Source organism: Tenrec ecaudatus, chromosome 1, assembly GCF_050624435.1.
Source record: "Tenrec ecaudatus isolate mTenEca1 chromosome 1, mTenEca1.hap1, whole genome shotgun sequence".
Lineage (NCBI taxonomy): Eukaryota > Metazoa > Chordata > Mammalia > Afrosoricida > Tenrecidae > Tenrec > Tenrec ecaudatus.
In genome coordinates this window covers 146,683,779-146,709,451 of record NC_134530.1, presented here as the reverse complement: position 1 = coordinate 146,709,451, position 25,673 = coordinate 146,683,779, and the positions used below count along the sequence as shown (strand labels likewise).

The 25,673-nt window shown below is 53.7% G+C and overlaps 1 protein-coding gene across 3 annotated transcripts in view; it reads left to right on the top strand.

Moving 5' to 3' along the window:
* The first annotated feature begins 14,430 nt into the window (after positions 1-14,430).
* The window catches only part of KCND3 (potassium voltage-gated channel subfamily D member 3), a 261,010-nt gene continuing 249,767 nt past the window's right edge, over positions 14,431-25,673 (top strand). For all 3 annotated transcript variants that reach the window (XM_075559400.1, XM_075559407.1, XM_075559392.1), the window contains exon 1: positions 14,431-15,573. In XM_075559400.1, the coding sequence (XP_075415515.1) occupies positions 14,468-15,573 (1,106 nt within the window). In that variant the 5' untranslated portion in view covers positions 14,431-14,467. The remainder of the gene's footprint in view (positions 15,574-25,673) is intronic.

The window sequence follows — 25,673 nt, the reverse complement described above, 5'->3', positions numbered from 1 at the left end:
GCCCTACTATGAGACATGATGCCCCTCAGTGACTAAGGACGATACAGGGAACAGCACCGGAGACACAGTGTGGGAATTGCACCTGACCTGATCCCACCACACCGAGGCAAAGCACTGGGGGAGTACAGCGGAACAGCAAGGGAATGGAGTGGCAAGGTCCCCAGGGAATGCTGAAAGTGGACTTTGGGGCCAGGGCGTGGTGCCCCAACAGACTGGACTGGAAAACGCTCCTAAGGGCCAGCAAACGATCCCTGAACTAACTACAAGCCTTCCTTTTGTGAAGTGTTTTGTTTTGTTCTTTGCCAGTGGTTTGTTTTTGTTGTTTTGTTGTCTGGTTGTACACTGTTGCTTTGTTTTCCTCTGTCTTGTTTTCATGCATGTTAGTGTCTCCACAGGTCTGTCTGAATAGGACAGGCTGGATGAACTATCTGGAGGAAAAACAATGGGACAGACAGTTCCGGGGGGACAGACAGTTCCGGGTGGGGAAGGGGGAGGAGGGTAAGGAAGTGGTGTTAATAAACACAGGAATAAGGGAACAACATGGGACCCAAAATGGTAGTGAGGGGGTAGTGGCAGGCCTGATGGGGAACGATCAAGGGTAAGGTTGCATAGAGAAGAGGTATAGCTGTAGCCCAGGTGGGGACGGAGCATGGTAGTGGGGCAGGAGGAAAGTCAAGGGAGATGGAGGAAGGAGCTGGGAGTCAAGGGGCATTTATGGAGGTCTAGACAAAGACATGTACATGCAAACATATATATGAGGATAGGGAAATAGATCTAAGTGTCTACATTTGTAGGTTTAATATTAAGGTGGCGGAAGGACCTTGGCCCTCTACTCAAGCACTCCCTCAATGCATGAATACTTTCTTCTATTAAATTGGCATTCTATGATGCTCACTCTCCCGACACAACTGCTGAAGCCAAAGTGGGTGAACAAGTAAATGTGGTGAAGAAAGCTGATGGTGCCCGGCTATCAAAAGAGATAGTGACTGGGGTCTTAAAGGCTTGAAGATAAACAAGCGGCCATCTAGCTCAGAAGCAACAAAGCCCACATGGAAGAACACACCAGCCTGGGTGATCGAGTGGTCTCGAAGGGATCAGTTACCAGCCATCAAAGAACAAAAAATCATCATATCATTGGCTGCACACCTCCATGATAGGATCGCTGAAGACAAATGGGTGCATAAGCAAATGTGGCGAAGAAAGCAGATGGTGCCCGGCTATCAAAAGAGATAGTGTCTGGGGTCCTAAAGGCTTGAAGGTGAACAAGCGGCCATCTAGCTCAGAAGCAAAAAAGCCCACATGGAAGAAGCACACCAGCCAGTGTGATCACGAGGTGCCCAAGGGACCAGGTATAAGGCATCATGCAAAAAAAAAAAAGAATATATGTATGTGTGTATATATATATGTATATATATACCATATTGAATGAAGGGGGGAGTGCAGAGTGGAGACCCAAGGCCCAAGTGTCAGCCACTGGAGACCCCCTCATAGAGGGGTTTAGGAGAGGAGATGGGTCAGTCAGGGTGCGAGGTATTACCGATAAAGAACACAGCTTTCCCCCAGACCCTGGATGCTTCCTCCCCGCAACTACCATGATCCGAATTCTACCTTGCAGGACTGGATAGGGCACAGGTTGTACACTGGTACGTATGAGGGCTAGAGGCACAGGGAATCCAGGGTGGATGATACCTTCAGGACCAAGGGTGTGAGGGACGATGCTGGGAGAGTGTAGGGTGAGTGGGTTGGAAAGGGGGAACTGATTACAAGGATACACATGTGACCTCCTCCCTGGGAGAGGGACGGCAGAGAAGGGGGGGAAGGGAGACTCCGGATAGAGCAAGATATGACAAAATAACGATGTATAAATTACCAAGGGCACATGAGGGAGGGGGGAGCGGGGAGGGAGGGAAAAAAAAGAGGACCTGATGCAAAGGGCTTAAGTGGAGAGCAAATGCTTTGAGAATGATTGGGGCAGGGAATGTATGGATATGCTTTATACAATTGATGTATGTATATGTATGGCTTGTGATAAGAGTTGTATGAGTCCCTAATAAAATGTAAAAAAAGAAAAGAAAATGATTAGGGCAAAGAATGTACAGATGTGCTTTATACAATTGATGTATGCATATGTATGGACTGTGATAAGAGTTGTATGAGCCCCTAATAAAACGTTTTAAGAAAGAAAGAAAGAAAGAAAGAAAGAAAGAAAGAAAGAAAGAAAGAAAGAAAGAAAGAAAGAGCAGTCTGCTGCCATAGTTTCATAGCGGCAGACTCTATGGGGTGGTCCTCCCCTGTCCATGGGTCAGAATCAACCCCATGGCACTGGGTAGACAATGCCCATGGGCTTTTGATGTGTTCCAATTTCTCCCTTAAGTCCTACTTCAGGGAGTTAGCCTCTCAACTGTGCGACCTGAGGCCACTGGAGGCTGTGGCCTGGCCTTTTCATTGTGATTGATATGCCTCTGTGTGTGTGTGTCTTTGTGTACAGTCCACAAGTCCATCTTCAGCTTTTTATCAAAACCCCTCCATTCCTACCCTCAACAGCAACCAAACCCCACAATCACATTGTACTTCTCAGGTTCCGGGCACTGTTGTAAGTGCTTTGTTTGTGAGTTCATTTGCTCTTTGCAATGACTCCACGAAGTAGATTGTATTACTTATTGTCGTTTTGGAGATGAGGAAATCTAGGAACAGAGAGGGTAAGGAGCTTCCCCAAGGTCACACAGCTAGTAAACTGAAAAAGCTGGTCCAAACCCAGGCAGTCTGGCCTCCGAGCCTGTGCCATGTACCTTCAACTTACAGTTCCCGGAATGCAGAAAGCCAAAACACCCAGAGGTGTAGTAGCCCCATCCCCCCAAACTCCTGCCCCGCTGGGGGTAGATTATTGAAGTAGGGCAGCTACAGCAGTGAGGGCAGGAGCAACTCTTCAGGAGACTCTGAGGCGCAGCTGCAAAGTGAACCTGAGCAGAAAAGAGCCCTAGGAAGCAGCCACACACACACCCAGCCTGGCATGTCAGCAAAGAGACTGCCGCTTTTGAGCTGGGCTGCCTCTTAACCTCAGAGTCCATACAGTGACAAGCTCTGCAAATAGCGGGCAGAGCCACAGGACGCAAGAGGAATCCTCATGTGTGCACAGCTTGGAAAGACACACACGCACACACAGAACAGTCGTCCACGGCGCACTGTCTTTAAATAGAAAAGATAGCCCGAAATACATCCTGAGCTGCACGCTCCCTCTCATGCATACACACAGACACACAGACACATGGGGCTGGGGCTGGGGCCAGAGCAGTGGCTGAGCCAGAGCCTCAGCTGTGCTGGTGGCAAGGAGAAGAAATCTAGTGCCCTGGCAGCTCCTGACTTTCAGTTCCTATTTAAAATGTCTGAATTGGGAGCATCGACAAGCTCCCAAATTAGCTTTTTAAATAGAAGCTGAGAGTTAAAGGAAAAGCGGCCGTGTCATGGGGGAAAAGCAAGTGAAAATCCCGGCCAGGCAGGGCCAGAGGCGGAGACTGGTGGGGGTGGGGGGCGGAGAAGGTAGGCAGTGCTTGGAAGATGCACTGCAGGGCGCCCCCCTCACACACACAGAGGGACAGCCTCTTCCAGACAGCAGGTTGTGGTGGGTACCACCTGATCCAGGAACCAAGGGGCCTCCTTTGCTCTCCATCACTTGCTTTCTTCTTTTCCAGGTCACCTTGTTGTGAGAAGAGCTAGTAAGCAAAAACCGTACTAGCCTGGACTAGAAAGTCAAGTCGACCACAGTCTCCCCTAGACCTTCTGACCCCAAAGGAGTACCCTCTGGCTAGTGTACTTAAGCCACGAGATGGTGAGCCTTGGCAGAGCGCAGGGGTGGTGGTGGGGGCGGGCATCTGAGTTGGTCCTCAAACAGGGCTAACACCAGACCTCCAAGGCCATAGTTGTCCCATTAGTTTTTTCCTCCAAGAAAGGAACAATATCCCTGGCTAACTGTCCCTGGAAGGCTCCAAGTTCCGGGGAAGATCCAGTCCCTGAGCTCCCCACAAGATGCAAAACAAAGGCTTTCAAAGCTGGACAGAAATATTGGGTCTTAAGGCACCCAAGTTGGATGTGGAAACGGAGGGTTGTTCCTTTTCCCAGTCCTGCCTACTCACAAGTCAGAGGCATCTTCTCCCAAGGGTCAAAGCCGTGGCCCACAGGAGGCTGGCAGTTGGGAAGGAAAAAGAAAACTCTTCCCCAGAGGGAAGGGAGGAGGGAGATGGGAGCAGAGCCAGGGCCTTCCCTGAATTCTTCCCCTGTCTGCCAGGGAGTGGCAGTGTTGTTAATCATTATTACTGTATGCAAATCAGCATGTAAATCCCACACAGCCCAGGGACTCCTGGCAAACACTAATGGAACCCACGCCCACCTCTTGAAGGAAGGACCAATTGTACACCTTTCAGACTGGCGCACTTAAGAGGGGCTCTGGGAAGATGTGTAGGTGATTAAGGGGCTCTCCACTACCAGGTACCCATGGGGGGCCTTATTTTGAATAGGACCAGGGGTTCTGACAAGCCAGATGCTCCATGTTTGACTTGGGGCCCTGGAGAAGCTGGGCTAGACCTGCTGTTTCCAATGCGCACTGCCCATCTGCACACCTATGAATTTGTTTTCTCTTAGGAGGACACATCTCTGGGCACCCAAAATTCCACTAAACTCACTGCAATCGAGCAGATGCAAATTCCTAATGACCCTTTAGGACAGAGTAGAACTGTCCCTGTGGGTTTCAGAGACTGACACTCTTTATGAAGGGTAGGAAAACCGCAGAGCAGCTGGTGGTTTCTAACTGCTGACCTTGAGATGAACCACCCAATGCGTAACCACTACCGCACCAGGTCTCCAGACCCATAAAATCATTCTAATGGCTCTTGCCAAGCGCTCCAGCCGCAGCTGAGGCATGGTGATGCCTTGCCTTTGGAAAGCCAGGCCAGATCCCAAATCCTGGGAACAGAGACACAGGGCAAGGCAAGCAGGAGGTCTGGGGGAGCCTGCAGTCCGAGGATTCGCCCTCTGCACTCCAGAGCCGGACCTCACTCTCTCTGGGATGTTTCAGGGACCCACCAGCTCAGGGCTGTGACACATTCAGACTTCTTGCTCCTCGTCCTGGGCGGAGGCACAGGACTGTGGGAATTTTGGGGCTTCTGGGAAGGAAGGAAGACTTGAGTCGGTTCCAGTGAGGAGACGGGTGTGAGGGTGTGTTCACGTTTTCAAGTCCCGACTGTCCATTCTGAGTACTTGGTACACAGGACGCACTGGGAGGGCGCGTCCCGACCTTTCCAGTGGTGGCCCCTCTCGCACTCTGGGGCCAGAGCGGCTCTTAGGTAGCTTAAAAGCAGCTGTGGGTGCCTGCTCTGGGACCACTCCGGGCACCAGGAGCGGAACGGAGCCGGGAAAAGAGCTTGGAGGAGGAGGCTGGCTCCACGTCTCCAGGTAGCCGGCTCGGTCTCTAGCAGGTGCTGCTGCCGCGTGGCCAGTCTGTGAGAAGGAGACACCAGCAGGTCTACACAAACCCGCGCGCACAACGCTGGCGCTTCCTACCCCCTCTCCCCGGGTTCTCGGTCCACACGCCCCCAGCCCACACTCACGCGGTACTCTCCACCGCCGCCCTCTCCCCAAGCGGACTCACCTTGCCAGGCTTACCCCCGTGCCCACCCTGGGGGGCACCCTCCACCACCTCCTGGCACACCCTAGGATTCTTCCACTCGACAGCCTGGGGCCTCGACTTCCAGCCCTCCGGCCCCCCCCGCCCCCACTCCGCGTCTCCCCTCTCCCCCTCCCGCCCCGTTCACACACGCGCCCCTACACACACACACACACACACACACACACAACACACACCCTCTCACGCGGAGTCACTCCCCCTTGCACGCCCTGGGCACCCTCCCGCAGCCGGTTCTACATCCTCCTTATCTCTCCCTCGGCTGCCAGGCGGCTCCGCACTCTCCAAGCCGGCCTGGGGCCGCTCAGCGGCGGCGGGGGGGAGCTGTAGGGAGCCGAGGGCGCAGCCTCGCCGCCTCCCCCGGACTCTCCTCTCGCCCCGCCCGCGCCGCGCCCCCACCGCCTCCCCCTCGGGAGAAGGACCTCGCAGGCAGCCAGCCGGTGGCCCTCTGGGCTCCGCTCCGCGAGGCTTCGGCAGCGGCGGGGGCAGGGAGCGAGCGAGGGAGCCGCGAGCCCGCGAGCCAAGCGGCGAGGAGGGGAGGGGACGCGCTGCCCATCCGGCGCTGGAGCGGTGGCGGCGGGGGAGGGAGGGACCCACGGACGGACGGACGCAAGAACAGACCCATCGAGGGAGGGAGTGAGCGAGACTTCGCTGGCAAGGAGGAGTCGCGCGAGCGGCCGCGGCTTGGCGCTTCCCCGCACGGCTGGGCGCTCGGCGCCTCCGCGGCCCCCGGCTCCCGGCTCCCGGCTCCCGGCCGCAGCTTCCTCGTGCGCGCGGGGCGCGGGGCGCGGGGCGCGGGGCCGGGGCTTTCTTCGCTAAAGGTAAGAGGGACGCGACCGAGCCTTTTAGAACCAGGAAGTGCGCGGAGCTCGGCTCCCACGCCTGTTGCTCCAGCTGCCCACGCGGCACCCTCCCACCCCCACGCCTGGGTGGGTGGGCGCTAGGGCGCTGGAAGGATTGGGGGTGGGGCCGACGCCTTGGGGGGGGGGGGGAAGCAGCCAGCCGGCCCGGGGGCGTCGGTTCCCTCTGGCAAGGGAACCACCTCCAGATGGCTGAGAGCTGTGAGGTTTGGGGGTGGGGTGTGAACCTCTGCCCTTTTTCCATTGGCCTTCCTATCCTGGGGGCTGCAAGAGGCTGCGCCCCGGGATCCAGCGGCAGGTGGCGAAGGCTTGCTCCATTCCCCTCTTTATGAGGAGAGGACAGCAATGGCTGTGGGAGCGAGCTGAGGTGCTTCGCAAAGTTCTCCAGCCGGGCAAACCTGGGATGTGCCTGCCAGAGACTGCCCCCCCCTCCACTAATCTGGTCTTGCTGGACGCCACTTCTACCCCCATAGCTTTGGGCCAGGTCTCTAAATGACATCGAGGCAGATGAGGCCTGGGGGAAGGGGTTCAACACTCACTCTGAGGTGTTTATACTGGGGGGGTGGGGACAGGCGGAAAGGGTTGGGCAGAGAAGTTACCTGGAATCAACTAAATTCCTGCTCTTGCTTAGTGTTGACATTTGAATCTAGTCCAAGACATCTGCTTTTATCCCGGGCAGCCCCCATATGTCTGCAACAGGCTGAGGTTCCCGATCTGGAATCTTAGAGCTAGGGGAAAGCTCCGTTTCATTTCTTAAGAGGGCGTCTGAACTTTCTTGTGGTCCTAGGCACGATGTGGACTGTTTGTAAGACCTTGGATGCTTTGTTTCATGGTGCATGTTGGTAGTCTGCATGAATACCCCTGATGGTGAAATGTACGCCTTCTAGACAGATTACCTTTCTTCAATGGAGCCTGGCCATTTAATGTCTGTGAAGGGTGCTGGGCACGCACGGATTGGATGCAAAGTATGTGTACATGGCCAACCCCATGTGGACAATTAATATGTTAGATTTTTTTCTTTTTTCTGCTGCTTCAATGCAACAAAATGCAAGTACACGGGGGAGCCTGTTAGGGAGGAAGGAGGAGGGCTGGGGAATGCGTAGCTTGTTCCTTTGTGTAGTTGTGGAGGATGGAGAAAGAGTTCAGAGAAGTGCCCCGGCCAGCCTAAGAGTGGCACTGTGGGAGGTGAGGATCTGCATGTGTGCCCCAGGCCTGTGGGTCGCCCTGTCCATTTCATGCTTGTTTATGCAAACACTTGGGGCTGGAGAAAAGCCCCGTGGATCCTCCTGGCCCTCCCCTGCACCAAGACTGATTCCACCCTGGGTTCAGGGAAGTAGGATCATGGAGAGAAAAAGTTTCCAGAGACTCTGGACCCCGTCACTTGGCTGAGGTCATTGAAGGGCAAAGAGTGGTCCTGAGGTGGTTTGTTGCCTGGTGCTTATGCTCAGGTGAGGTGATAAGCTCCGTGTAGGCTAGCTGGTCACTCTGCCCACTTTCAGCCCGCGCCCTCCACACCTGACTCTTTCCAGCAGTGGGGTAGGGAGGGGGCGGGGCTTCATTTCCTAAGGTGTTTCACCTTGATCCTTTCCAAACTCACCTGTTTCAAATGCCTCTTCCCAGCCTCCCCCAACACCTTTCCCACTGTCAACCCCTTCTGCCCAAAACAAAAATAGCTTCAGATATTTCATTTGTAAGGCGTCCACGTCCCAGTAAAACCTTGGCATTTGAGGCATGTGCTGTGCCATTGGCTGGAAATGGGGCCGCACTGCTGGGCCTGTTGCAGGAATTTATACCCAGGCCGGCTCCAGGAGGAGTCGCTGCCTGCCGGGTGAGCACCGCCATGTGGAACCATTGGCCGAGCCCCACTTGAACCGGGTCATGCCTGCAGAACTGTGGGGAGGGTGTGGGGTGACTTTGGCCATTTTATGGAATGGGACACTTTCCCTCCCCACCCTCTTCCGAGGATCCCACCCCCATGTACACACAGAGTGGCCAATGGGGCCATTGCTCCCTCGTTGGTATCCTTTAGCAGGGCCTGGGCCTCTGGGGAAAGACTAGTACTAGCCTAGCCTGCTTTGGGCAGATTGTCCTGGGTTAATAAAGACGGGAACGAGTTGGCCTTGGAACCAGAGGCTTTTCACTGATAAACAGGGGGTGCCTATTTTTTTCTTGCCTGGAGCTCTCAAATGTTCGTCAGAAATCAGTTTGTGCAATACTCTGGGCCCTTGGAGAAAAGAAGATTGGCGTGGGGTGGAGAGGGTCAGGCCATGGGGTTCGGCTTGGCAGGGCCGTAGCAGGCATCGAGCTTTGAGTCAGAGAAGAGAGACAGCAAGAGAAAGGTAAAAGGTATGGGCCTACTAGGTGCTGAGCTAGGTGCCTGGCCCAAGCAAGGTGCTGCAATTTAAGTCCTGGCTCGGTAGTAGGTTTCTTTCTCTTTGCCACTTGAACCTCATCAAGGTCTTGACTTACTGAGCTCTGCTTATGGGTGGGATGAAAAAGGGACAGGTAAGCCTGAGAAGGTAGGGGTGGTCCCATGAAAGAATTCTCATCTTTCATGTCCGACATGTAGGTTCAGGTCCTAACTGGTGAACCTCAAGCATAACCACCACCCACCCGTTCCACAGAGGAGGCTTGTGCATTGCTGTGATGCCGAACAGGTTTGGGGAGCATCAAGACCGTGGCAACCTAGTAAGAAAGACCTGGCAATCTGCTTCCAGAAAGCAGCCAGTGAAAGCCCCAGACTGTTCCTGGGCTCAGCATGAGTCGGAACGATTCAACCCCAGCTAACAATAACAAGGGCCAGAGGCCAGGAGTCTGGCCCTCTCGTCACTTCAGGAGGATGGCCAGGGCTTCTGTGGGTGGACCAGGTTCCTAATTGCTGTAGGTGCTGAGTGAGACAGGCTGTGTCCATCACCCTGGGCACCAGCCTCATCCACAATTAATTCCCAGAACTCACTTTGCGAAGGTGTGGGTGCAGGCTCATTCCGTCCCACAGCGGCATGACCAAGTGCTGCCTTCCCATTTTGCACGGGTCACTGCTCCGAAGAGAAGCCAAGCCCAGGGCGATCGCCCGCATATCCAGGATCCTGAATAGGCAGGGATTATTTGAGCCAAAGGGCTCTTGGCTATAGAAAGCATCATTCCGTTGTCTTCCAGTATTTGAGAGGACAGTGCTCCCGCTTTATAGATGAGGCTCTGAAATCCAAGAGTGACAGTGCCTCGCTTTCACAAGCCTGGGAAGGAGCCGAGGCCTGCATTCGCCTGACTCCTTGCCCAGTGCTCTTTGCTGTCTGGGGAAGCGGAGTCTGTGCATCGTGTCCCTCTGTCAGGAACACTGGCCACACTGTTCGGTGAACCGAGCAATTACAGGTGGTTGCCAGTTGCCATCGAGTGAATTTTGACTCATAGCAATCCCACCTACATACGCAGAGCAAGGCTTTCGAGACTAGGATGTTTCAGAAGCAAGTCATTAGGAATTTCATCTAAAGCATCTCTGGGGTGCGTTGGAACCACCAACCTGTGGGTTAGGAGTTGAGCGTTTCAGCATGGAGCCTTGAAGCCCGCCCAGAGACTCCAATGGGATTACAGCCGACTCCTATAGCCATGGGATTGAGTCATTCTGAAGCAACCTGTCTGAGCGAGTCTCAGTCCTTTATCTGAAAGCTGCAGGCAGCGCCACCTCCATCGTAAGGTCTTGAAAGGACACACTGAGTGGGAACGTGCCTAGGAGGGGGCCCCAAGCATGTGCATAGCTGTGCAAATGTTAATTAGATCTGAGTTGGAGTTGTCTGTGACTAATTTTTTAATGATGGACTTGCTTCCCCAACTTCCCTTGCCATATAATGCTGAGGGATTACAAACTCAAGTAACGTAAAGAATGTAGAGGGAATGCTGGTGCTGCTCTGTCTGAGTGAATGAACCACTGGCCACCCAAGCCCCCAGGTGCTCCTCGGGAGAAAGAAGAGGTTTTCTTCTTCTGTCAGGATTTGCAGCCTCAGGCACGCTGCATAGGTGGCTATGAGTCAGCATCGACTCACTGGCAGTGGGCTTGGGCGTTTTGATTAGAGGTCATGTAATCTGTTAACTTTAAGGGTCAATCTCCTGAACGGAGATTGAGAAGGTGCAGAATGTGCCCCCACTCCTTCTATCAGTGGCACGTGGATTACCTGCCACTGTGCGTCCCCTGGCTCCTCTAGTGTTCCGGTTCTATGACTGTGACTTTTGTGAGGGGCGCCATTGTCTTTCCTCTGGTCTCTGGGACATCTGCGTGGGAGCGCAGGAATCTGCGATTATTCCTCTTCTCTTAGCATGCGAATGGGAAAACGGAGGCAGAGATTGGCTCCACGAGAAAACTGACTGAGATCACTGTCAGTCCCAGAGGAAGAGATGCTTGAATTTGGCCGCTTCTGGTCCAGACCCATCTTCAGATTTTATTGTCCGTTTGGAGAGGGAAGTCCCAGGCTAGTCAACTCCTGGACAACATGAGCCAGGAGGAGTCAAGTGGATGGGATGCAAATGGAGCCTATCAAAGCATGATTCTTAGTTGGAGCACCTGGTGATGCAGTACACTGGGCTGCCACTGGGGTTGGGAAAATCAAGGCATCCAGGCCTTGGTTCTTTGAGGGCTTGTGTGGGGCAGGGAAATCGGGAAGATGGCACTGGCCCAGGCAGCTCTCAATAGATATCAGCTCTTCTCATTGCCAGGGAGACCTGGAGGGGGCGGGGGGACAAACGGAGTTGCAGTTCCTGTAGCGCTCTTATGGGTTGGCCCACTGCTACATTTCCACAAGCCTTGGTTTTCCTTACCTGTGAAATGGGATGTGATCAAATCTTCCTCCTGGAGTTGCTGTGGAGGCACTGAGTACCTTGCTTAGCACACAGTAAAGGTTCCCTTTGGTTTTGCCATCATTTTTAAGAAGATATTGCTCTATCTGTAGTATCAGCCAGCGTACTTCATGCCTACCTACTGTCCATCTGTCGTTGGAGCCTGGAGGGTTACCGTGATGTTGACCAGGTTTCCCTGGAGCTAAGGCAGGCTGAGAAGAAAGGTCTGAGCACTGGCCAATGAAGGCCCTGTGGGTCACAACAGTCCAGACTGTAACCAATTATGGGGAAGGGACAGGACTGAGCTGCGTTTTGTTCTCTTGTGTCTGGGTTGCCATGAGTCAGGGCTGACTCAACACCAGCTGACAACAACAACAACAACAACAACAACACTTCAGGCCAGAGGGTGGCAGGGGCTAGAGAAGAGACCCAAATGCAGTGCCACAGTAAGGCATGCAGTCCATGGAGGGGAGGGGAAGGGGCTATCCTAGATAGAGGAGCTTCCTGATGAACAGGTAGGATTCAGACAGGCAGAGTGAAGGGGAAGAAAATTGGAGACCAGAGGAAGAGACAGACAGCCACAGATTCTGTGCACGCACAAGTCTAGAGTCATGTTGCTGTAGACCAAGACGTGTGCAGGGGACAGGGGCTCTGGAGAGTTAAGCCAGGGGCAAGTAATGGCGGGCCAAGGAGTTTGAGTTTGTTGGCTGGTGGAGGGTGGGGGCCACACAGTCAGAAGCTTTCTTTAGGGAATGAATGTCAGTGGAACTGGAAAAATGGGGTGGAGGTGAGTAGGGAACCAGTAGGTTGCTAGAAGACCTGAGGGAATTTAGGCCTGAAGGAGGGTGGCAGGGGGCATTCCTTGCCTCATTCTTTGGCAAGAACGATGAGGAAGATGGCCAGAGTGACAGGTCAGCCATACCAGCTAGCAGTGAAGAGTGCCTTATTGCCAGGAGGTTGATTTTATTTAGACCTGTGCTGTTTCAGAGGCAGCCGGGTGGGAAAGTCCAGTGACGACTCAGGAGTGAGTGGAGGACAGACTAGTAGGAGAGTTTAGAGAAACATCTAGAGCAGCAGTTCCCAACCTGTGGGTCTCGACCCCTTAGAGGGTCGAATGACCCTTTCACAGAGGTCGCCTTAGACCATCTGAAAACACATATTTCCGATGATCTTAGGAAATGAGACACTGCTCCTCTGTCTCCCACCTGCAGACATGCTGATCTGGTGAGAAGGAAGCTATCTCAACCTTGGCACTGACGTTGGCTTTTTATGCATACTGTCCCAAAGTGTAGCAATGTAGTTTACTGTTGTTATATTAAGACTGTTACCCATACTACACCATGCTTCAAGACAAAAATTCATTTATTTGTAATTAGAAATAAATATTTCACAATATATAATTACATATTGTTTTGTGAATAATCACTATGCTTTCATTAAGCTGCCTATCAGTTATTTACATGATGATTCATAGCAGTAGCAAAATGACAGTTATGAAGTAGCAACAAAAATAATTTGATGGTTGGGGGTCACCACAACCTGAGGAATTGTATGAAAGGGTCGCGGCCTGAGGAAGGTTGAGAACCACTGCTCTAGAGAGGATGGGACTCAGAAAATAGTGGTGGGGTTTAGAGTGGAAGATGAAGGTCAAAGCCCATTGAAAGTCTTTATGAAACAGAATAAAATCCCAGGACTCACCTCTACCTCAAACACTTAAACATAGAGTCAGTCAACTCAACTGAATTTCAGAGAGTCCGTGTAATTCTGAGTTAAGGCTTGGTCTGAGTGATCCATTTAGGATTGGTAGAAAAGTATTCTATCAACCCCAAGCCAGTTCCCATTGCTGTTACATGTGTTTCTGAGTCAGATGGCATACATTCGGGACTGCAGAGTCATTTGACTATGATCTTTAAAAAGCCAGATTTGGGCAGATAAATCTATTTCTTAAAGCAAGATGTACTGTTCCCTCTTGTGTACCAAGGTGGAGAAGGGTGTGCATCTTCTGGTTTGGAGACCTGGCATGGAGGGCAAGGTTGGCCCAGCTCTAGAGGAATCTTCGAGGGTGGTGTGGGGTCAGGTAAGAGAAGCTGGCACAGGAGGGAGAAGAAGGCGTGTTACATAACCCCGGGGAGCTACACATGGTGGACAGATGGAGACAGGAGGTGAGGATCTGGAGATGAGAGGGGAGCCTGGATCGGCTTCCTCTGGGGAAGGAGAGGGACGGAGCATGGGAGTGTGGTGAACAAGGCAAACCAAGACCCTGCCCAGAGGCGGAAGGGCGGGATGCCTACCCTCACAGCCTCAGCTGTGCCTGCCCTTCTAGGCTCTGTGGGTAGCAGTTGGATGCACATTGGCAGGTCAAGGAGGTGGAGACCAAGTGTCCCGCAGAATGGCATTGCACCAGGGACAGCTGGGGCATTGAGGGCAGAGTATCAACTTGCCTGGGCTCACTGACCCACCTTCCATCTTAGAGAATGTTCTAGAGTGGGCAGCCCCAGCCTCCTCCGGGCCAGTGGGGACAAGAGTTAAAGAGTGTGCTTTACTTACCTGATCGTCTTCAGCCACTCACCCACCCCTGATTGCCCTGGTGGGTGAAGAGAAATAAAAATTAGCATGTTTATTCCACTTTTAAATTCGTTTAATGAGAACTCATTTACCCTCTCCCAATTTAAATTCGTAATAGCGCCATAACCTTTGAGAGTTGATTATTACCTGCGTCTTCCCAGATCTTCCTGCTAAAGAGGCTTTCCCTCCAAATGCTCGCGAGCCCTCTTGGAACTTGACAATTTGTCAGGAAGTCAACAACATCTGGTGATCCCAAGCTGCACACCCTGCCTCCTGCCTGTGAGGTGCGCTCCCCATGTAGGGAGGATGGAAAGAACAGGAGCCAAGGTTTGCTTGCAGGGGTGGCGATTTTTCAGCGTAGCTCTTCCACCTAGGAGACTGGCTGCCAGGGACCATTTCTTGGGTCTCCTTTGCCGCCTGCAGACCAATCAAGGACTCACCCCCTTCTCTGCTCTTTCCTCCTGTCCCCCAGGGGTGACTGAACTGACTCCAAGCTGCGGTGCCAAGAGTCTGACGGGTTGCCGGCCCAAGAGCTGGAGTCACCATGGCGGCCGGAGTTGCGGCCTGGCTGCCCTTTGCCCGGGCTGCGGCCATTGGGTGGATGCCAGTGGCCAACTGCCCCATGCCCCTCGCCCCTGCCGACAAGAACAAGCGGCAGGATGAGCTGATCATCCTCAACGTGAGCGGGCGGCGCTTCCAGACCTGGCGGACCACGCTGGAGCGCTACCCGGACACGCTGCTGGGCAGCACGGAGAAGGAGTTCTTCTTCAACGAGGACACCAAGGAGTACTTCTTTGACCGGGACCCAGAAGTGTTCCGCTGCGTGCTCAACTTCTACCGCACGGGCAAGCTGCACTACCCGCGGTACGAGTGCATCTCGGCCTACGACGACGAGCTGGCCTTCTACGGCATCCTGCCCGAGATCATCGGTGACTGCTGCTACGAGGAGTACAAGGACCGCAAGCGCGAGAACGCCGAGCGGCTCATGGACGACAACGACTCGGAGAACAACCAGGAGTCCATGCCCTCGCTCAGCTTCCGCCAGACCATGTGGCGGGCCTTCGAGAACCCGCACACCAGCACGCTGGCCTTGGTCTTCTACTACGTGACGGGCTTCTTCATCGCCGTCTCGGTCATCACCAACGTGGTGGAGACGGTCCCGTGCGGCACGGTGCCGGGCAGCAAGGAGCTGCCGTGCGGCGAGCGCTACTCGGTGGCCTTCTTCTGCCTGGACACCGCCTGCGTCATGATCTTCACGGTGGAGTACCTGCTGCGGCTCTTCGCGGCGCCCAGCCGCTACCGGTTCATTCGCAGCGTGATGAGCATCATCGACGTGGTGGCCATCATGCCCTACTACATCGGTCTGGTCATGACCAACAACGAGGACGTGTCCGGCGCCTTCGTCACGCTGCGCGTCTTCCGCGTCTTCCGCATCTTCAAGTTCTCGCGCCACTCCCAGGGCCTGCGCATCCTGGGCTACACGCTCAAGAGCTGTGCCTCCGAACTCGGCTTTCTGCTCTTCTCGCTCACCATGGCCATCATCATCTTCGCCACTGTGATGTTTTATGCGGAGAAGGGCTCGTCGGCCAGCAAGTTCACGAGCATCCCTGCCTCCTTCTGGTACACCATCGTCACCATGACCACGCTGGGGTAGGTGCTCCGCACACGTGGACCCGAGCGGGGAAGTGGAGATTGTGGGGCAACCTGTAGATTCAAGGGTAGGGTGCCGCAATCAGGGAGGGAGGGTGGAGTTCCTTACCCAGGTCTGGGAGCCTGGCAAGTGGTTCTGCCGTCAGTCCGTAGAGGAATTCGCGGGAGTGGTTTGCTGGGGGGCGGGAGCTTGCCATGAATGGACTTCTCTTTGTGAGGTGGCACATGCGCTTTCCAAAACTTGCGCAATGAACTCACTGTTACTTTGTGAGCCATGCTTTCCTTGTGTGAAGGTGGGTGTGTGGAGGGGGTTGGGGGTGGAGGATGGCTGCATTCTTCCCTCTCGGTGGGTGGGGAGGAAGAGGCTGGAGCAGGGATGGATGGCCCTGAACAGAAGTCCGCAGAGAGCACACCTGCGCCTGCCTGAGTTTCCTCTCTGCCATCTATTTGCAGGCTGTTTTCCCTCTCGCCACAGATGCTCAAGGGGATCGAAGTGACTTTGAACTTGGGTTTCCCCCGAGCTGTGAGGCACCTGATTTGCTTTTGCTCCCCGAAGGAGGGCTGGTCTGTGATTGAATGACCCAGCGTACCTGGGCAGTAGTGAGAAGGTCAGAATGCGTCCTGTGGTCAGACACAGCGGCAGCAGTACCATCCGCAGGAGGGAGGGGCGCTGGGGGAGGTCACACTGGCTCCGGCTCCTCCATCTCTCCGGGGCCTTCCCTCCAGCTGAGGTCACGGAAACGTGTTTATAGGGCTGGGATGCGAAGCTTTTCATCACAAGCTGGGGGCTCAGGGAGGAGATTACAGTCTTCACCCTAACAGGATTAGAGCCAATAAAGGGAGCTCTGTGGAGACATGCGTTTCTTAGGGGTTTCTCTGTCAGGCCTTCGGAAGACATTGGAGGCTTCACAATTCATATGCTGGGTCTGTATTTGCTTAGGCTGGGAAGCGTTATATTCCTGATGGAGAATTCATGACGCTTTTTATTTGGTTTTTGACAATTCAGTTGGTGGCATCCTGGTGATTCGATTTTTTTCCCGTGGCAGCGGAGGTGGGTTTTTCATAGTGCTGCATGTGTTTATTGGGGATGATTGAGCAGGTGAGGGGACCCCTTAAGGGGATTACATTCAGAATTCGGCCATTCTGAGGGCAAGGAAGAACCCTAGATGGGACTGACCATTTGTAGGGCACCCTTCTTGCACCCCACACACCTTCTTCAAATGGCTGCTCAGCCAAGGTGGGCATGTGCGTGCGTCGTCGCTGGACTTTGTCCCTAGGGGCTCAGGTGGCAGATGTGGGCTTTTGGCACAACAGCATGGCATATGTGGAATGAAGCGGGGTGGGGGTGGCCGCAGGTGGCAGGAGAAGGCGGCCCCTTTGCCCCTTCCAGCTGACCTGGACTATCTCTTCACCTTCCTGAAGGAGCCCTTCTCCACGGCCAGCCCCTCGCTGTGACTGCCCAGGGCCCTCAAGTATTGCTTGCCGGGCCTAATGCCCTCAGTGAAGCACCTCAGGATCGCCGTCGGGAGAGATTGGTGGAACTCACAGTGACAACAGGGTCATTTCTAGGGAGTGATGGGAACCTCGGCGGCCACCTGCCCATTCCTTTCTTTTGATCCTTCGTCTAGGCGTATGTCCATACCTACTATGTGCCGTTTACCTTTGCATGCGTCATCTCTCTGTGTCTTCCCAGCAACCCTGCAAAGTAGGGAAAGAGTGGATGGATCTTAAAGATGCACCAATTGAGCCATAGTAGGTTAAATACAGTTCCCATAGCTGATATATATATATATATATATATATATATATATATATATATATATATATATATATATATATATCTGATTGGATGGGCACACGAGGGTGAAATGAAATGGGATAGGGCCCTGCAGGCAGCGGGATGGTATTTGAAAACCACCTCTACCCCTTATCAGCTATGGGAACTGTATTTAACCTACTATGGCTCAATTGGTGCAGAATATATATATATATTCTCACAACATTGACCATTTCAACTATCTTCATACATACAATTCAATGGCATTACTGATGTTCTCCAGGCTGCCCTGACACCCTTAGCAGAAGCTCAGCATCCTGTAGGCACCGTGTCTTCCTGTTCCTTTCCCACTAACCCAGCGGTTCTCAACCTTCCTAATGCCATGACCCTTTCATACAGTCCCTCATGTTGGGGTGACCCCCCAACCACAAAATTATTTTCGTTGCTACTTCATAACTGTAATTTTGCTACTGGTATGAATCGGCGACCCCTGTGAAAGGGTCGTTCGACCCCCAAAGGGGTCGCGACCCACAGGTTGAGAACTGCTGCGTCTAACCTGACCCTAGTAAGCACTACTAAATGCGGTGCTCTATACACTGGCCTATTAGCGATCGTTCCTAGAAGTGGGATCACGCACATTTTGTCCTTCTGTAACTGACAGTCCACTCAGCATAATATTGTCAGAGTTCATCTATCTCATAGCGTGGAATTTGCTTGTTTGGATTTTTTTAAACAACAGTCTCCAAATGCCCAGTGCTTACGTAGTCAAAGTACCAGCCTACTGAGTATGGTGTAGCGGGCAGCGTCCTACACAAATGGCGTACTGCGTTCTGGCTCATTTAAACACTGCCTTAGAAATCAGTGGCACTTTCTCATAGCAAGACCCAGGGCTTTACGGCCACTGTGGAGCGCACCGGTTTCCCCTGGCATTGACTCTATAGATCACTGGGTCACATCTGGGTGTGGGGTAGACAGTCTTGGTTGGGGGCAGAGGGGATGGAGCAGGAGAAGAGGACCCACCCCCATGCCAAGGTGAAGAGGAAGGGAAAAATGCTTGTGTTGGAGAGGGGCGTCCTTTCTGGGTTCCCCCCCTTTTGTGGGGTGCAAGAGGTTTCCGCACCCCACACCTGGGATGCATCAGAACATTGAGCCTCTGGAAGGAGAAGCAAACGTTCAAGGAAGGAACTGTCCAGTGGTTGTTCTGGGGTAGATTGTACTACTCTCCCCCACGTCCCCCCTGCCCCTCCCCCAGAGATATGTAACATCTGAACTGCCAGTACCTATGAATGTGACCTTGTTTGGAAACAGACTCTTTGAAGATGCTATTAGTTAACATAAGGTTATGACTGAAGGAAGGGGGCCCTAATCCAATGCGATGAATGGTGGCCTTATAAGAAGAAGAGACGGGCCAGAGGGGGTTGGGAGGAGGGCCGGGAAATGGCCTTGTGAAGATGGAGGCAGAGATTGGATGATACGACATCAAGCCAAGGAACACTGTGACCCTTTAGAGAGAGCATGGCCCGGCTAACACGTGATGCCAAACTTCTAGCCTCCAGAGCTGTGAGAGAATACACTTCTATTGTTGTAAGCTGCCCCGGGAAACGCATGCAGCAGCGTCTTCGTTATATCCTCCAAGAACTAATGGGAAAGCAGACTCTGTCCCCTCTTCTTGGCTGCTGTACTGAATGCTGGCTTGGCCTTCTTTGACTTTGACCTGAGCCGGCAGTTGGCACCATCGCCAGGCTCATTGCCTGGCTATATGAAGCAGGTCCTTGGCACAGTGCTTTTTAATGGACGGGTCCGTGCCAATGGGGCGCCTTCTCCATTTGTCTGGTAGAATATTGTCCTTAGTCCCTTCTCGTTCTGCCTGTTCTTTCTTTGATATGGACCCAGTCTGCCCCCACATGCTCCTAAGTCCTGAGATGTGTAGCCTCCTTGGCTTTGTGTGTTCTGCCCAAGCTTTGGGCCTCCTAGTGGGGCGGGGGGGGGGGGGGAAGCAACTTCCACTTAGTGGCTAATCCCTCCCCTGGGATCCTCGCTGGGTTTGTGTGGTGGTCTCTTTGGCCCACCCTGGAGGTCTCTAGGACTCAGTCCAGGAAACCTTCTCCTCTCCCGACCTTGTTTCTGTCTGGAAGCACACTCAATACTTAGTCACAGGCTTGAGCCACCCAGTCAAGAAAGCCAGTGTTGCTCTACACTGGCAAGTCACTCTTCTCCCCCAAGTGACCATGGAGAGCCAAGGCCAATATTGGCCCCGTTCCGGTCCTTCCAATGACTTCCAGCCTTTAATGGTGTCCCTATTTCCAATCTGGAGAGAGACCATTTTCAGCTCCTTGACCCATGGAGCAATCTCTGAGTGGCTCGGATTGCCATCTCTGCCCTCTTGCCAGGTCCTCGCTGATGAGGAACTCGGGTGTTCTCTGGGAAGGGAGATCTAGGAGGAAATCAACGTCATTTATTTAATATATCAAAATATAAGCGCACAAGCAGCCTAACAGCCTGATTACCAGCAGGACTGCAGGCTGGCTTCCCTGGCCCCTCCTGCGTGGTGACAAAGGGCCCGGGCGTGGGCCCACCTCCATTTTCCCTTTGATAAGTGAACTCGCAGACCCACCTTTAGGTATCCATTTCTGTGCCCTAATTGATTCCAAAATAAAATCCATTCTCCACGATCTCAGTTAATTTGGAAAAGGAAAACACGGAACAGCCAATAGTCAAAGCAACTGACACATCTAGTTTGGAAATGTCTTCTGAGTCTCTAAGGAACCCTGGGTAGGCGCTTGGCCCACTCACTGAAAGGTTGGCGCTTTGAACCTGTGGAGGAGAAAGAGCTGCTGTCACTTTCTATAAAAATGATAGCCAAGAAAAGCCTGCTCTTTCCCGTGGGCTCCCCAAGAGTCAGGACTGACTAGACAGACAAATGGCACCCTGCGATAGCAACATACGACATCAGCTTTTCCCAAGTAGATTTCTCTTCTTACTTTTGTTTGACTTGGGTGGTGTGATGACCGGCCTTGCCAGCCTGAGCTGCATCTGTCTGGGAAGCTCCGGTGGGGAGTGGGGAAGAGGTGAGCAAGCCGGGGGCAGGCCCTGCGAGTGAGCCACCATCTGAGCCTAGCTGGCCAGCTCCAGGCCTGGCTGCAGGAAGGGGCTCTCGGGAAGGGAAATTGGGTTTAGGAAAGGCCCAGGGAAGCGTGGCTCCTGACGAGAGAGCCGGCTGCTGCCTGGTTGGCTCAGGTATGTAATTGAGGCCGGCAGCCTATCTGTCACCCTTTGCCCTGAGATGAGAGAGCTTTTGACGGTGTTCAAAAATCACTTTAATGAAAACAGAATTGATTTTCACTTTTCCCAAGCATGAAGCAGACTCCAGGTGATTTGCATTTTCCTTTAAAATCCAGTACTGGAAGAGGCCTGCCTGCGGCCCCAGGAGGCCAGAGGACTGGGATAGGGGAAGACAATACAGAAATGTCAAAGAATGGGGTACTTTATGGGGCTCCCCCACAGCTCTAGTAACAGTAGAGCCTAACAGAGTGGCTTTTTGTTAACCCCTCAATTTCTGACTGCAAGATTTTTTTACTATCTATGGGAACCTACCTCCTCCCAACTACTGGCCGGGGCCACTGGCTAAGAGGACCCACCTGAATGGGCCTCTTGCCCAGGGGACTCTGATCTTCATGTACTTTCCGGGAATGAATGACCCCAGGTCTTGTCTTTGTCGGCCTTTCTACCTGGACTCTCTGGTGCTGAGAGTCCTAAGAGGGAACACAGAGGCCTCTAAGCATCTCAACACGGAATCTTCATTCATATAATGTTGAGTGCCATGGCGAGACTTGACCTCACAAAGGTAGGATGTGTTACCAGGAGGGCCCTTGGTGAAGGACATCATGCCTAATAACGTAGAAGGGCAACAAAGAAGAAGGGCCTCAGTGAGATGGATTGGCCCAGTGGCTGCAACCACAGTCACCAGCCTAACAAGTGAGAGGCCGGTGCAAGACTGGGCCGGGTTCCGTTCGTCCTTCATAGGATGGCTACGAGTCAGAACCACTCAACGGCTCGGAGTACACAATAGCCGTGTCCCAGGCAGAGCGGTGAGTTCTGAGAATGCTCAGACACGACTGCACATCAGCCCAGCAGGAGGTACAGACAGAATGAACGGAATGATAATCGGTCTCTTCCTTCCAACCCATCCAAGGAATGGGGGGAAAGCAGTGGGCCAAAAGAAGCCTTATGCTCCTACCTCTGCACCCACATCTGGCTAACTTTTGTCATCCTTCACACCTCAGCCCTGCTGTGTCATCTCCCCAGGAGGCCTCCCCTGACCCTCCAGAAGAGCAGGTCACCCTCCCCAGGGCTCCCACTGCAGCCTTTGTGTCCTCTGTCTCACCACGTGCCACCACATCCCATTAAATCCGTCTGCGGACGTGGCCTTTCTCCGGGCTGTGAATGTCTTAAAGGCAGGGTCTCTGTTCCAAAGATAGGACCTATCCTTAGTGCCCAGCACAGGGCATGAGATAGACGGAGCCTCAGTGCGTACAAAGAGGCCTCAAAAAGTGGACACAAAAATTCATGATCTTTCTTGTCCAGGATTTTATTTTTACTTATTTTGTATCAGTTCTCTTGGTCTATAATTCACACATCATGCGGTTCAATAGTTCGATCACGTCAAGAAGCGCCCGTACAATCACCACCACGATCCGTTTCGGAACATTTCCTTCATTCTTGTGCACATCGCTATTGGCTCCCTGTTAATCCAGTTACTGTCTCTATAGATTTGCCAATCCTGGACAAAAATTCATTATCTTTTAATTTCATTCTTTTTAATGAACTCTTTGAAGCTCCCTCATGGTGCCCACCTTCCCTTTCCTCATCTGCCAAGCGTCTCCTGGCCCTGATGAAAACCAACATTAGCACTGGTCTGCCGTCAGCTGTAGGTGCTTTGTCCTCCCTGTCAGACACAACACGTTGGGGAAGGGCTCGCCCAGGGTGACCAAGCCTGCCTTCAGTCTCGGCAGGAGCGGGCTGGCCTGCCCGGGAAAGCTTACACCCAGACTTGTTGTTCACTCCTCTTGGCTGCTTGGCCTGCTCCCCCACAGACTCTGGCACCATGAAAGTACAGGAAGGGAGCCACGGCGGAACGAACGTCCCTCCCTCCCCACGGTACCTCTCTCCCCTCAGCTACTTGTTCAACACATATTTACTGGATGCCTCCTTCGCCCTGGGGCTACCGCAGTGGAGAGAGCCTCTGATCCTGTGCAGGTTACATCCAAGTGCAGGGGGATCTGACAGCAAGCAAACCAATAACTGCCTCGTCCTTAGCAGGCGGCAGGCCGGGGCGTAGAGGAAAGCCAAGGGCGGGATGAGAGCTACGGTGTGCCGGGTGTGTATAGGACAAGGTGCGGTGGGGGCTGGCATTTGAGATCCAGGGGTCAGGAGAAAGGGATGCTTGATGAGAGGCCTGGGGCTGGTGAGCAAGCGGGGTTTGTGGGTAGCTCAGGGAGGAGCGCCCCAGGAGGTTGTTGGGTGCCATCGAGTGAGTTTGGACTGGCAGGGACGCCGTGCGAAACAGAATGAAACGCTACCCAGTTCTGCGCCATCCTCGCCCTTGCCGCTATGTTGGAGCTTGTCGCAGCCAAGGTGTCAGCCCGTCTCGTGGAGGTGCTTCCTCCTGTTCTGCTGACCGTCCCCCCTGGCAGCGGGGACAGCAAATGCATCTGGCAGGAGGGCCTCAGTGTGTGCTCAAGGGACAGCAAGAAGCCCCTGTGGCCGAGCCATGCCAGAAGGGTCCTGGTTGATGAGACCAGGAAGGTAGTGAAGGCAGCGCTCGTGCGTGGCCCTCGTGAGCGCCGTGTCGGGGCTACCTCTGCTTAGAAGGAGCAGAATGTGCGGGTGTGGAGCGGAGGAACGCCACAACCTGGCATATGTTCCGAAAAGTACCACTCCGCACCAACTGCCTTGCCGGCAAGCCAGCTCTGTCTCACAGTGGCCCTGTAGGGCCAAGGAGAATTTCCCCATGCGGTTTCCCGGACTGTAATCTTTACAGAAACAGACTGCCTCCTTCTCCCATGCAGGGGCCGGTGAGTTCGAACCACTGACCTTGCCGATCACGAGCACTTCCACCACAGCACCCCCGGGGCGCTCACTGTTAGGCATTTGGCTTACCCAGTACAGAAGGTCTGCTTTGAGCATGGTGGTCTTTCAAAGAGCATTGGAAGCAGTCTGTTTGAGATCCAGGTGACAACAGCACCTGGAGAGGGCAGGCGGGACGGACGCTTAGGGGACAGTGAATTTAGGTCCATGGGGGAAGAGCGGTTTGGAAAGGGGTAGTGTGAGTAGGCCTGCACAACTCAAAGAGGAGAGGAATTGTGGGTGTAGACATTGTGGAATTGGTGTCGGTTTGGCTGTGTAGCTTTTCGACAACAGAAAGAAAAGAGATGGTTGATGAAAGGTTCAAACCCTTCCTCTGGCTACTAGGAGCAGAAGCTACACACTTTCCAGGCATGGGAGGCCCGGGGCTGTGACACCAAGGGCTGTGACCAAAGGTGGGTGCAGCAGAGGTGGAAGGGAGAGTGAGCTCTTAGACAGCACCACCAATAGGAAGGCTTTCCAGGAAATGCCAGCTGGGACAGCTCAGCACCACCACCACCCCGCCCCGCTCCCCCCTGCCCATTCCCAGACTCAAGTTTCACCAGCTTCCAGAGTAGGGGACTGGCACGGGAATTCGCAGTCCAAACAACTTTCTCCACCCCAGGGGAAAGCGTTTTCTGAGACAGAGCATCAAGGCTGTGCAGGAGGACTCCAAGGCCCCGGGCTCTGGGACCTCAGCCGGGAACTCGTACACAAAGGCACTGGCCCAGTGCTTCCCGCCCTGGGGGAGCCAGCTTGGACTCCGAAATGGATCCATTGCTCCACAGGGATTTCTAGGCTGCCCTCCTCACGAAGACAGATCACCAGACCTTTCTTCCACCGAGCTGCCCAGAGAACTTGAAGCCACCTGGGGGGCCTGGAACCCTCAAAGGGCCAGACTCTACCTAGTGGCTCATAGGAGGACTGGTAAGCAGCCCCAGGGGGCTGTGGGAGATGGAGAGATGATGGGGTCTAGGCCTTTTCAGGGATTTACCATTGGAGCGGCCTGGTAGGTTCCTTTTGAACTCCAGCAATTCAAATGGCTTACTGGAAAGGAATTTCCCGACTGGTGCCCATCCCACAGCTCCCTCTGGAATCCCTCAGACTCTGTGTGTGTGGTTTTGTTTGGGTTTCCCCTCTGTAAACACACCCGTAAACACAAACATGATTTTTCCTGAGGAGCAGCAATTATTCTGCCTCAAAACAGGGTAAATACAAAGCAGCCTAGCCCCCTCCTCCCGGAGGAGGAGGAAGATCCGGTGGGTAAGTGTGAGCGCCTCCGTTCCACTCAGTCAGGAGGCGCCCTGGTCTCAAGCCTTTGCGGGGCCTTTCACTCCCCTGTGCTCTCTTGGAGGTGGGGGAGGCGGGGCGTGCGCACGCCTGGGGAGGGGAGCCTAGATGTAGAGCCCTGAGTTCATCGGCCCCTGTCCTCAGGAAGGGGGCTCACCAGTGCCAGGACACTGACCCTCTCTGGGTGTCACAGCATATCGATAGACACCCAGGTTGCTTCTCCTGTGATGGCCCTGCAGGTTTTCTTTTCTGGGCAGCAGGGGGCCCTGCAACTATTTTGGATAGTGTTGACCCCAAGGTAGCTCCTGGTGGAGGCTTGTGGGTGACCAGGAGGCCGGCGCTAGCAAATTGCCTTTGTTGCTGTGGGTGGGTTCTATGGAGTCCATTCTGACTCAGAGTGACCCATGGGACAGAGGACTGTCACCCTCTGGGTTCCCCAGGGTTCTCTAGGTTGTGATCTTCATGGGAGCAGGTTGCCAGGTCTTCCTCTTCAAGAGTGGGTTTGAGCTGTCAACCTTTCGGTCAGCAGCCAAGCACTTGAACCATTATACCACCGAGATCTTCACACTGCCTCTGGATACCCCACATTCTCAGCTCAACTGCTCAGGCAGGTCTGGTGGCATCCAGGTTGGGTCCAGTGTCCTACCTGTGTCCGGCCTCTTGGTCTCCAGCCAGAAGGTAGACCTCTTGTCTCATCACCGCCCCCACTCCCCAGCCCACCCCTGCCAGCCCAGTTCAAGTGGTAGGCTGTTGAGCAGGTGGGGGCTAGAAGGGAAGCTCACGGAGCCTCTGCTGACCATGACTGGATGGAGGAAGATTGCATTTAGCTCATGTAATCATATTCTGGGTGTCATTAAACGGAATCAGAAAAATCGTTTTAATATGAGTGCCACCTCACCCACAAGCTAGT